General features: G+C 38.1%; 2 protein-coding genes across 10 annotated transcripts in view; both read left to right on the forward strand.

Moving 5' to 3' along the window:
• The window catches only part of LOC138031998 (collagen alpha-2(IX) chain-like), a 26,422-nt gene that overhangs the window by 7,464 nt on the left and 6,458 nt on the right, over positions 1–12,500 (forward strand). Inside the window, exons 5-6 of the mRNA XM_068879584.1 lie at positions 290–334; positions 11,511–11,828. Of these exons, the coding sequence (XP_068735685.1) occupies positions 290–334; positions 11,511–11,828 (363 nt within the window). The remainder of the gene's footprint in view (positions 1–289; positions 335–11,510; positions 11,829–12,500) is intronic.
• On the forward strand, positions 3,937–6,264 carry LOC138032306 (uncharacterized). Of its 9 annotated transcripts, none has more exons than XR_011128325.1 (5): positions 3,937–4,152; positions 4,219–4,563; positions 4,687–4,768; positions 4,894–5,007; positions 5,154–6,264. XR_011128325.1 is itself a non-coding variant. In XM_068879964.1 (4 exons), exons 1-4 carry the CDS (start codon positions 3,937–3,939, stop codon positions 4,920–4,922), a joined length of 672 nt encoding a protein of 223 aa, XP_068736065.1. In that variant the 3' UTR covers positions 4,923–6,264. The 9 variants fall into 9 exon arrangements, 3 of the variants coding, with proteins under 3 accessions (XP_068736065.1, XP_068736064.1, XP_068736066.1); XR_011128326.1 differs by having other exon boundaries at positions 6,114–6,264; XR_011128323.1 differs by having other exon boundaries at positions 4,687–5,007.

Raw genomic sequence — 12,500 nt, forward strand, 5'->3', positions numbered from 1 at the left:
CCAGGGAACAAGAGGTACAATGCTTCTTTCAAATTAATTTATTCTCCCTGCAACTAATGTTATAGCTTAGGTAACACCATGGTAGGTACTTGGTGTATTCTGTCATTTAGTGGTTATCTATTGCACAAAATTATCTAAACAAGGCAAAACCTTCAGGGTTAGGATTAGAGTTAGGTTAGGGTAATTGTATAATTACTGAACGTTTTATACCTTGTTTAAAAAAAATTTGAAACAATAGAAAAAGGGACACCAAGTACCTACCAACACCATACTCTCCTTAATTTTTCAGGTGATTCCTGTGACTTAAACGACGTGGGCCTATTAGGATCCAATTGAGTAAGATCGCACAAAGCTGTCTGTTTATTTCAAAAATTTGATTAATGTATCTTGGGGGATTTGTAACTGGATCAGCTTTTCACAATAGATGTCGGTGAAGGTCTTGATTTTTTGACGCGCCACGTACACGCCTGAGTTTTGTAATCGTTTTAACCTTACGAAATAAAGTCTTCATTATGCAGAACTCATAATGCGCTCAGTGAGCATTTCATATACTTTGTATGGATCAGAATAAAACCGATGGATTCTTCTTTTTGATCCACTAATTCGAAAGCGTCTCAGAGAGTTAACGTACTGGATTTAATTGCCTTAGATGCATGATTTGTTTACACCTCAGCAGGTATGCTACGACCTAAGAAATGAAGATAATATTTTCTTATTTTAGACATTTTTCGACAAATTTGAGTTTATAATAAGTACATAAAGTGTCAATAAGAAAAAAGGCGACAATGATAAACTCGTTATTGTTTAATTTACAACTGACATGTGTCGAGACATGTTTAATATGTCTTTTTCTCTCAAGCTTTCATGACCTGTCAAGTACAAGCTTAATTAAAGTAGAACTTTGGTCTGAGCAGTGAAACAGCATCAGCCCGAGGAAAAGGACACCAAAAAGGAAATAAGAACTTTTGACAAATCAAATTTAAAAACAATTTGTATTAGAAAATATATATAATCGCTTTTTTGTTTATTTTTTCCGTCAACGCTATATTGATAGCAAAAGGGTGACACTATCTAACACCACAATTCACTAATTTGAAAAGAAAAAAAAAACTTTTCCTTCAACGCCCTCTTGTCGATGTGATGATTTCATCGGTCATTTTTTCCCTTTTAAGGTAACTAAACTTAAACCAGCAAAAAATGGAAACTTAGACAATTTGAAACGAACAGACCTGCAAGAAAGGAACTCTATCAATTTTCAAGGCAGCAAGCTATTCAGCGCATTGTTTTTTTAGCCTCAAAAAGTCTGCTGTTATTTTACTAGGCTATCCCCCGATTGAGGTCTGGACTATTATCCTACAGACTTGCAATTGTTCCAACCAGCCTAGAGAGAGCCCATCTCCAACCAGCCCCCCTCCCCTCCCTTCTACACAAGGGGGAACTTCTGTGTTACGAAATAGGGATCGTTGAGGCAGATTGGAGGGTGTAAACTGCAGGTTGCAGGTTGCAAGTACGTTAGGGTTGCATGTCATTGTTTCATCAGAGCTGAAACAAGCCAAACGTTTACTAATGTTAACACTAAGCCTAAAAAATAATGTTTAAGCATATTGGTTAGCATTTTTGAAAAAGTATGGGTTGTTTCAGTAAAACGATGACCTGCAACCCTAACCCGCAGTTCACACCCTCCGTTGAGGCAGATCCTTTATTTACGCAATAATTAACGGGTAATCCGGGTCTTTATTCACTCAGTCGAATGTTTAAGCAACGTGACGGCCTTTACTAGAACAACAATAAAGAACCAGCGATACTTGTCGAAATAATGGCACAGTTTTCATTGTACTGTCTTTCGACGAGAAAGCACCTACAGGTGAACAGTTTGGTAATAATTTCTGCTATCCATTCAACTACTCTCTTAATTGTGTGTGCGCTGTTATACACAGTGCCTGTTGCCTGGCTTTGCTAGGGGCACAAGAAGAAGTGAATTTATAAACTAGCGGCTGAAATTCAAAAATGCGGACTGACATTTCTTTCGCTATATTTCTTTACCTTGTGATTTTAAGAACCAATTCCATTCGACCCTTCTTATCACACTATGGATCTCGCATCCTTATAGGTAAGTAACATTTATTTACCAGCCGCCAGGTCCTCATTGGTAAAATCTGCGCCTGAGCTCTTGAACATGGCCAGGGTCCTCACTTATAAGACATCGCACAACAACAGATTTTCCCCGGTAGGTTCGAAATAAATACATTTTTCCGCGGCAAATAAGTGTTACTTGGCATGTGGCGAGACATCACGCATCTATTCTTCCCGAATTCGCGGGAAAGATATCAAAATTGCTTCCGTTCCTTGATCCCGATGTGTCTGCCAGATTGTAGTATTCAGTTCGGAATTTCCACCCATTCGCGATCTGAAACATCATCACAAATATGACCCTGTGACAGGGTATATCACAACAACAAAACACTTAGTTCTTTATTTCATTTACTGATCAAAAGCAGCCGATCATGTTCAAGCCAAATATTAAACACAGATAAGGGGTGGTGAGTTTAAAGGGGCAGTTTCACGGTTTTGCGCATGTCAAAGCTTTGGCGCTAAAAGTTGTAAATCAGTTACGGTTCCTTACTGATGTTCATTAATCACCGAGAGTATTACAGAACGTCATAACGCAAGAGTTATATATTCGCATGCGGTAGGTTCATAACACAAAGGAAATGATTGCAAAAGTAATTCCAATAAGTAATTACACTACTATGGCATTGCTTCCAAAACTTTTTTGTTGTATACCGCGGAATATCTCACTTGTATTTTCGTGGTATACACACTCGCCCAAAGGCTCGTGTGTATACCAAGAAAGTACAAGTAACGAGTGGGATATTCCAGGGTACACCACTCGCGATCGAAAGCGTCGCATAACTAGTATTCATAACTTGTTTTGTATTTCCTTAATTTTATATTTAAGCTAATGACCCTATCAGTTTAAGCTGTAGTAACTTATCGTGGATAAATAAATTATATTATTGTTATTGTTATTGTTATTGTTATTGTTATTGTTATTGTTATTGTTGTTATTGTTATTGTTATTGTTATTATTATTATTGTTAGTATTTATTATTATCAGTTTAAGCTGTAGTAACTTATCGTGGATAAATAAATGCTATTATTATTATTAAAATTATTATTATTATTATTATTATTATTATTATTATTATTAGTATTATTGAATTTAAAAAAAATAAGAGCACTAAGAAATAAAGTTAAAGAAACGAAAGACTAATAACTAAGTATCTTTCCCAACAAAACACTACCTTTGTAACCATTTAAACAAGGTCTCTATATGTGCGCTCGAGATGATGGTTTTCTGCATCAGTCTGAGAAATGAGAATTAATTTCTCCAACTCTACTCTCCAACTCATCGACAAGTCCACTTCACGGGACCACCCACCCAGGACGTCGATTATGATGTTGTGCTGCTTTACGCAGTATCAACTCATTTCCGACCGCGTGCGTGACCATGGGCGTAATTGACCTTCTGGCCCGAGTTGCTCGAAGCAGGTTAGCGCTAACCAGCGTTAAATACCATGGAAACCTATAGGTTTTGATACTAACTAGCCTTCGAGCAACTGGCCCCTGAGCGCTTAAGTTTCACGTGTAGTGTCACGTGACCTCCGTGTAAACGTGTAAACAAGCCAAAAAGTTCGGACATTGGTGTAGTACGTGTACGAACTTCGAGGCGATAATTCAAGTTTCCGTCGATATAGCCGGTTTTTTCCATGACCTACAGTCTTTAAAATTTGAATATCGAATAGAACATCCGTTCTCACCCACGCACTGTACGTGGTAGAACCACGAGTCACATATTTTGGTGAAAAAACACCCGAAAGTTCGGACCCTATTATAACGCTGTAAACAAAATGGTTACGACAAAAAGATGTGCTTATGGTACTTGTAGAAACGATTCCCGATACCCTCGGCCATTTCCCTGGCGCACATAGACAAAATGAGAGACGGCAAAGGTGGATTACTGCATGTCATCGCGGTGACACGTTCGTTTGTACGAAGGACAGTTATATTTGCAGTGTACACTTTGTTGGTGGAAATGGTCCAACAAAAGAGTATCCTGATCCAATATCAGCTATTGCCAGTAAAGAAAAGGTAAGTCTGTCGGTTTTTCCGTTTATAATACTATCTGTCATTTGAAGCATTTAATGCTGTGCGTAGGTGAAGTGGCTCAATCGCAAACGAAAAGCATCTGATGAACGGGAAGCAGACAAAGAGAGAAGCAAGAAAATTTGTCTGGAACGATCTGCGTCGAAAACCCTATTGACCCTTCATCTACATACTGGTAAATCAATCGAGGAACACGAAGCTGCCGGGACCCTGTTAGATCTGTCCTTAGAGTCAGTTGTAAGTGCAAAAGAGGCTGAAATCGAAGGCTTACAAGAAATGGAGGAGCAGATCATCGAGCATTTTCCGGAACCATTACCTGATAATGAACCAATCGACTCCAACGTTGACCGCGACACACAAACTGATAAAAAAATGTTGAGAGGATGCGGCACGCAAGTAAGGCACCTTTTCAGTTTAATACCTTTTCCTAAATATTTGCACCTAAATCATTTACAGTATGTTTAATTTATGCTTAATACTGAGGTAGCTGTGCTGATTTTTTAATGAACTATGTACTAGACTTCAGGCACTGACAAACTGATGAAGATGTTAATATTTATGATAAAGGTAATGGACCCACAGAAAACCTACCACTACACAGGTACGCTCACTCTAAATACATTTGGACACGAATATAAAAAAAATGGAAATCTAAGTAAGCCTGGAGATTGAAGTATGGGCTGAACAGTTATTTTACCATCTGATGACGGATCTCTGATATTGCAGGTATGTCTGTAAGGAATGTCTTGAGCTGATTTACGGTGAAGTCAAAGAAAAAAGTCAGCGCATGAACGTATGGAAAGGTTCACGAAAAACAAAGACAGGAAAGCTCCAGGACAGGTAGTACTACATGAAAGTAATCTATTTCGGATACTTTACTTTTGTTGACTGATAAATCTGTTATGAAGCCCCAATGTAGCCATGCATGTTTTTGACATCATAAATGTTATTGACATATACTGGTCTGTTATTACACTCTTTTCCAGAACAGGAAAGAGCTGGCCAAGCTTACAACCAAAGAACAATTTGTGTTTACTCTTGTTAGACTAAGAAGGAACCCAAGTCTTGAAATGCTGTGTGATATCTTCGGTATTACTACAGGCACTGGAAGCAGAATATTTATAACTTGGAAATTATTTCTTGAAAAGAAGTTGTTGTTTCTTTTACCTTTTTCAACAAAGGAGGAATTGAGAGAAATATCCAAACCAAATTGCTTCAAAAAGGATTGTCTTACAAATCTGAGAGCAATCATTCGATCTATATTGAAAAACCAGGTAAACCTTCAAGCCAAAGATCTACCTACAGTCAATACAAGTCCTCAAATACATTTAAGTTACTTATTTCAATGTCTCCTATTTTGCATTTTAATTTTGTCTCGAAATTGTATAGTGGAAGTATTAGTGACAAGGAGATTGTAAGTGCCAGTGGTTTCCTCAAAAACCTGAACCCAGGAGATGTTGTAATGGCTGATAAGGGCTTTAACATTCAAGATCTTTTAGCTCTACATGACACTGTACTAATTGCACCCCCAAATTGATGCGCAAGAACAATGTATCTGCACGAGCATCAACTGGCACAAGACGAGTGGCAACATCTAGGGTTCATATTGAGCGTAATTGATCAGGCAACTGAAATTGTTTAACTTCCTAAGAGGAGTTATTCCTCTTACATGTAAACCATATATTAGTTCTGCCATTAGGGTCTGTGCAATACTGGTAAATTTACAACCATCAATAATAAAAGAAAAATAATCTAGTATATATAATCAAGTTCAATATATACTACCTAATTTTAAATACATACAAGATCAGTGTAATTGATGAATACAAAATGTTCTGTACAAAAGTTCATAAAATGAAAAAGATAGAAGCTATAAAGTGTTCCAAGTCTTCATCACTGAAAAAGAGCCTCCAAATAAGTTCTTGCCAATCTCCTTTTGGTTTCAGCATCTTTAGGATCAAACCACCGATGTTCAGCATTGACATACCCATTCGGATCACTTTCGTACACCTTCAGATCCTACATAATTCGAAAAATGAATGTACATTTTAATCTTGCATTAATTAATAAAAGTCAAGAGAAACTACTAACATGCAATCTCTGCCTATTGGTTTTAATTTGTTTGCGATCTAAAATGATTTCACCCCATGCACGTCCTGTCACTGTACCTTTAAGAAATGGTGAGCAAACATGAATATATGGAATCCACAGTTGTTGCTTCCTGGCAATTGTTGTGGTACCTGAAAGTAAAACAATCCCGCTAATTGGACAATACGATTATCAATGGAATTAGTTCTTTGGTGATTATGTCACTACGTACCTTAAGCACATAATTTGATCATTGGCTTGTCATGGAGGTTATACTGTGTGCAGCACATAGGTGATCCAAGAATCTAGGTTGTAAAGTATTTAAGGCAAAAGGTTATAAATTAAGATGTCATTACGTAGGGCAAGTTTCAATCGACTGTCGTAAAACCAAAACCAAAGTAATTACTTTGGCCAATCAAAAAGGACGGAGACAATCCAGTAAACCAATCAAATGTCGAAGTAATTACATATAGCCAACACAAAGCACAGAAACTGTGCACGCGCGTACCATGATTGGTTTTGGTTTCACTTCTGATTGGTTGAAAAAATGAATGAAGTAATGAGTTAGTGAGTGACGTAATACCAAAGCAATTTGATAATTATTTTCGCCACTCAATTGAAAACTGCTCTACAAAGCAATGGTTTAACTTCCCCTATAGATATGTATACGCGTGTAGCTCAGTGTATTTTGTGGAGATAAATTATACCTGTTGATATTGTGTATTTCTTCATGCCTTGTGCTTATGTCCCATGTCAATGAGTCCAGTATCAAAAAGTGCCTAATTGAACAGAAATGGCAGCTTGATTGATACAATTGAAGATGTAATATAAAATCCAGTAAAAAACATATGCTAGGTATTATGTATGCAATGGAACTTCTAGATTACGTGTACATATACATTTAAAAAATATATCTTGAAATGCATACCATGGGGTTAAGACAGCCAGCAACCAATGTAAACTGCGCAAAAAAAAAATTGCAAGTGTAAGTTACTTAAAATAATGAATTTGAGATAATTTCAAGCTGAAAGTTATGTGCTGTAAAATTATTATAATAGATAATTTCATGCAGTTTTATTTAAGTCACTGTTACAACAAATTACCACCGTATTAACTTTACTAGCTGTACTGAAATTATTTATAGATTACAATTATAACAGTAACCTTCTATTGATTGGAATGAACACATATCTACTGTTCAACAGGTCTGCCTTAAAAAACTAAATTGCTGATGTTTGGCGGACAGTTCTGAAATTAAGAACAGGAATATGATAACATAATAAAAGAAGATGATATTGTCACTTTAGTGCATATAATGTGAGCAAATCTGGGGAAAAGTATGAAAAAAAGAATCATGCTTATTTAGAATTCACTGTCACTACCTTGAGGTGGTGGACCCAACATCTTGTTCCCCACATAAGGTGGTATAGAAAAAGGAACTGACAATAGGATATATCTGAGGTAGTTGCCTGAAATCACAATATACATTGTTATTTGCCTGATGTATCCATATTAATAATATTGTTTGGCCCCAAGTTCCATAGTTAATTATAAACAAAAAATCCATTCTTTTTGCATGATGCTCCATGAATATCAGTCGGAGCCATTTAAGAGATGCCTTAATACATTTATAAATTATAGTTATGTAAAGAAAATTCTTACGTACTTGAACAAAAGCAAGACTATTGTATCAGTGATCATGGACTTTGGTTTAACAGTTTGGACATCATCCTTGAAGATTTGAAGTCCAGAGATTTCCACACTCTCTGAATGTTGGGTAGGGGTACTGCACTGGGACAAGTCTATATATAAGGTACTTTGTCAAGTGGTAGTAACTGCCTCAGGGTTTTTCTCTTGTGAACAGATCATGACATCTGCTTCTGAGTGGCTACAGGGCTGCTGTGCAGAACTGCTTAGGTTTTGCTCTGAAATGTTCGAATCTTGGAAAGAGCAAAATGCTTCTTGTGATGATTCTGCTTGGAGAGACCCCAAGATAAAAACCATGAAAAACATTGTAAGCATGGGGTCAGGCATGAACTGTAAATTAGAGGAAAAACTCCAGAATGACCTGAGAAATTAATAATTACCAAGATAGCACTTAAATCATTATAACTACTCACCTGGCAAGGATGTCATGGAAACTTCACTTAGCAAGAAAGGAAGCACCTGACTTGTCCAGAACTTCTCCAGCTTTGCACAGACGACAGACATGAAGCTTGGGTCATAGGGTACATCTACAGTGAAGATTCCCTGGTTGGTCCACACAAGAAAGGTGCACAAGGTGAGCCCGCTTACCAACATTTGAAAATGAACTTAAAAGTAGTAATTTGAACTAGACTTAAGTGCAAAATTATTTCTCTTTTGAATACCACCAATTTCTGGGGTTAAGAAGGCTTCTTTTGGGTGCAGATCTCTGTGCTTCCAAGGGCATTTGTATTCAATTACTCTAATTGGGCAACCATCAGAGCACTGGCATTTCTGAATATTGTCCATACTAGCACCAAGGAAAGTCTTGGACGGGGAGATTAAAAAGCCTTTTGGGATCAGCTTTAGCTTGTGATGAATGTGGCTTGCAACATGCTGATATGCCTTCCGAGCACTCTCTTCATGTAACAACCCCCACTCCCTGGCATTTTGTGGTTCTCTTTCCTCCTGGATAGGAGGTGGACATGACTTCACTAGACCAATTTCTTCTACCAACTTTTTGACATTTTCAGCAGGGTTTTTGTCAAGTGTTTCCTGGCGGGTGAAAACTCTTTTGCACTTTGAGGCTCTGATAAACCCTGCCTTGTGAAGGTACCACTCTTCACATTGCCATTGCTTGATGGTTGTTCTCTCAACCAGCTTTCTTTCTGTATCATTAAAAGACAACAACTTGACAATTTCTTCTGCTGAGGTTTCGGGATTATTACTTAAAATCTCCAGGAGCTTAGCACTCATTATACCGGTCTGTGGAGGATGATGGTTTGATTGACCAGGTTCTTCGATTGTGTCTTCTTCTGGAGTGCCTTAACGTTCTTTAAATAGGGGCAAAATGACAGGTGTACTTTTTAAGTGGCACACTCGTTTGGTAAACGTTTTTAGATACTCCTCATCTGGTGGATTTCTGTCTTCAGGGGCACGGACATCTGTTTCAATGTTTTGAGAGTAAACTTGTTTCCTTTTTTTTTTTTTTTGTGAGAAGGTTTTTTGCTTTTCTCAATGACAAGATCTTTTACTTCACTCGCTTGCGTATTCCCTCTTGGTCTCCTAACCCAAACACACGGGCCACTCGTTACACTATCTTCACCACGAGTATTTAACAAATCCTCAAGAGCGTACATGGCAGCTGCAATATGCTTACAACCCCCATCTCGACCGCCTTAACACTTACATCGTGCTTGGAGTACACTGCCGCGGTTTGCACCTCTGCCCTCGAGAATAAACCAGAGATCGTAATACTCCTTTCCTTCGTCTGTCTTTATCTTCATGAAAGGCTTAACTTTGGCTACGTAAGCATGCAGTCCCTCGTGTTTCAATGGAGCAGAAAGCAGGGATTCTACGTAACCGTCATTGAATAATCTATAGTCATCAAAGGACTTGTAAGCGGCGAGTCCCTGTTTATCGTAATCAGTAGAGTGGTAGATTAAATGGTTAAAAATATCGAACAACCCGAATGGTGGCGAAGACTTGAAGTTGTTCACGGTCTTGAGGGAAAATGGATCAGGAATTACCATATCATGAATGATTAATGTCACCGCATCATTTGCTTTATCTTTTTCAAAGTTTAGGTCAAAAGGTAAATCCATTCTTTCGACTGCAGAAGCGATTTCCACGAGCGATGGTTTTAAATATCCGCTTACCGAAACGCCGCTATCCTGTAAATATTTTTTAAGTTCTGCCACATTCATGGCCTTGAAGTCGCTGTTGTTCTTCTGTACTGACATTTTGACCCTGATTATTTCCTATTCGATATTCGAATTTTGAAGATTATATTGGGGTCCGACCTTTAGGGTGTTTTTTCGCAAAAATATGCGAATCGTGGTTCTACCATGTACAGTACGTGCGTAAGAACGGATGTTCTATTCGATATTCACATTTTAAAGACTATAGGTCATGGAAAAAACCGGCTATATCGACGGAAACTTGAATTATCGCCTCGAAGTTCGTACACGTACTACACGTGGGTGAAACTTTGGGGTTCGTTTACATCGGAAGTCACGTGACACTACACGTGAAACTTAAGCGCTCAGGGCCCAGTTCCTCAAAAGCCGATTAACGCTAATCTAAGATTAAAAATTAACCAAGCAGTTTATTTCTCTACTCCCAAATGCTGTTCAACGCAGATTTTCGGCATAACTTTACATGAGAAGACGTCAATCTTGAAAAACAAAAATAAGCAAAAGAAACTTTCACCAAAAAGTTGAAAACGTGAAACAAAAGTTTACGCTAATCCTGGATTAAGTTTATCGGCTTTCGAGGAACCGGGCCCAGAAGGTCAATTGTTAGGGAGCAAGCGTCAGGTCAGCTTGCAATTTAACATCAGTGCCAATGAAAATCCTGACTTTGACTGATGATGAAGTGGGCTGCAACAAAGGTAATTTATTTGCAAGAAAGACCGTCACAACCACGCCGTACATGATATACCATAGAGCCGTGAACCCTCTTCCCTTAGATTGAAGTCAGAACCATAAATAGGACCCATAATACAACTTTCTAACGCAAATATGACCATTCAGTCAGTCGTCAAACTAGAACTGCTATTTGTTGTATAGAGCCTCGTGTATAAACGAAACACTAAGAATTCAGCTACAACTTCCGATTCTGTCGTCGTTTAATTATCAATTTTTGATCATTTCCTGTTTACCGACCTGATCTAATCACTCATATCAATGGCTGAAAGAAGATGATCGCATTAAACAAAGCTGTACTCTCTCTTATGCCCTAGCCTGTGCCCACGCAAACGCGTCGGTGTTCCATTTCCGTTGTCGGTCTCCATCCAAAAGGAAAAAACGAAAATGTAAAAGAGAAAATAATAATATGACGGAGCGGTCTGACTAAAGTTACTTTATTATTATTATTTTTTTCTGTTAAAATTGTAACTTTCATCTATATCCGGCTTAATAACCCCATTGTTCCCATTAATTCGGCATGATGAATTGTTTAAATGTCTTTTCTGTTTTCAGCACTTAATCTGTTTAAAACGCATAAAGATTGATCTGTTATCATAAGTGAAATTTAATACTCTCAGAAGCAAGCATAAAAGATGATTTGACACAAAGTTAGTAGGGTTCAGCCAGCTGTACCAGCAGTACCTACAATTGTAGTTCCAAAGACGTATAGCAATATGGAAGGCCCTGGAAAAGAAAGCAAGTCATCCTGTTATAAATCACGACCGAGTCTTCTCCTGATTTTGTGCATTTTGTCTTTTCTTGCCAGTTGTTTGAGTGTTGTTCTGTTCATACGGAATCATTCCGTTGAACGGCAAGTCAAAGAGCTGGAAATTAGGCTTTGGCAAGAAGTTGAACATCTTAAGGCTATGGTGAAAAATTCAGCTGAGTACGAAAACACCGGAAACACAGATCACACTCAAGGTAAGATTTCCGATTATTCCGATTCCTTGGAAGTCCACTATTTTTTCAACTGCCTTACTTCGCGATATCCCGCCAGCTGTGAAGATGTTTATCAATTTCCCGTTTCCCTCTGTCACTGAGGAGCTTAACCAGGTAAAACGGCTATGTTTGCACATTCACTGGATAAATGAAATGTCCGGCACCAGTGCTCGCTCTTTGTGTGGGTTCTACATACCTTGCAAAACATCGCGAAAAAAAAACAAGTTTGTCCGGAGGTAAACGTCACCGCGCCAGGAATTTTTTTTCTTTAGCTTATAAGTTTTTGGCCATTTGGTCTCTTGTTTTCCTTTAAAAGCGAATTTGATGGACGCAAATCGTAGTGCCTTCTGTTAACAGGGTATTTCAGTATTTTTCTTGTACATATGCAATAATGCAATAACTTACGGCTGGTCTATTACTTCTATGCCTACGACGAGAAACTGAAGAAATAGACGCCAGTGAAGACACCATGAACCGACTTCATCCCTAGAGGTTTCTAAAGCAAACTACGTTGTACGCCCTCTCCTGGCATAAACGTGACGTGGAGGAATAGTTACGTTGCTTTATATGACAGAACTTGATCTTGAAGCAGCGCTTAAATCCAATAACTTTAGAGATACGCAAATGATCAGAATGATAACTCACGGAAACCCA

This window comes from Montipora capricornis, chromosome 14 (assembly GCF_036669925.1).
Source record: "Montipora capricornis isolate CH-2021 chromosome 14, ASM3666992v2, whole genome shotgun sequence".
Taxonomy (NCBI): Eukaryota; Metazoa; Cnidaria; class Anthozoa; order Scleractinia; family Acroporidae; genus Montipora; species Montipora capricornis.

Excerpts from the sequence above, each read along its gene's own strand:
- LOC138032306 (XM_068879963.1), top strand. The coding sequence starts at position 3,937 with ATGGTACTTGTAGAAACGATTCCCGATACCCTCGGCCATTTCCCTGGC. Across the intron at positions 4,153-4,218 it reads CTATTGCCAGTAAAGAAAAG|GTGAAGTGGCTCAATCGCAA; the intron begins GTAAGTCTGTCG and ends TGCTGTGCGTAG. Across the intron at positions 4,564-4,686 it reads TGAGAGGATGCGGCACGCAA|ACTTCAGGCACTGACAAACT; the intron begins GTAAGGCACCTT and ends ACTATGTACTAG.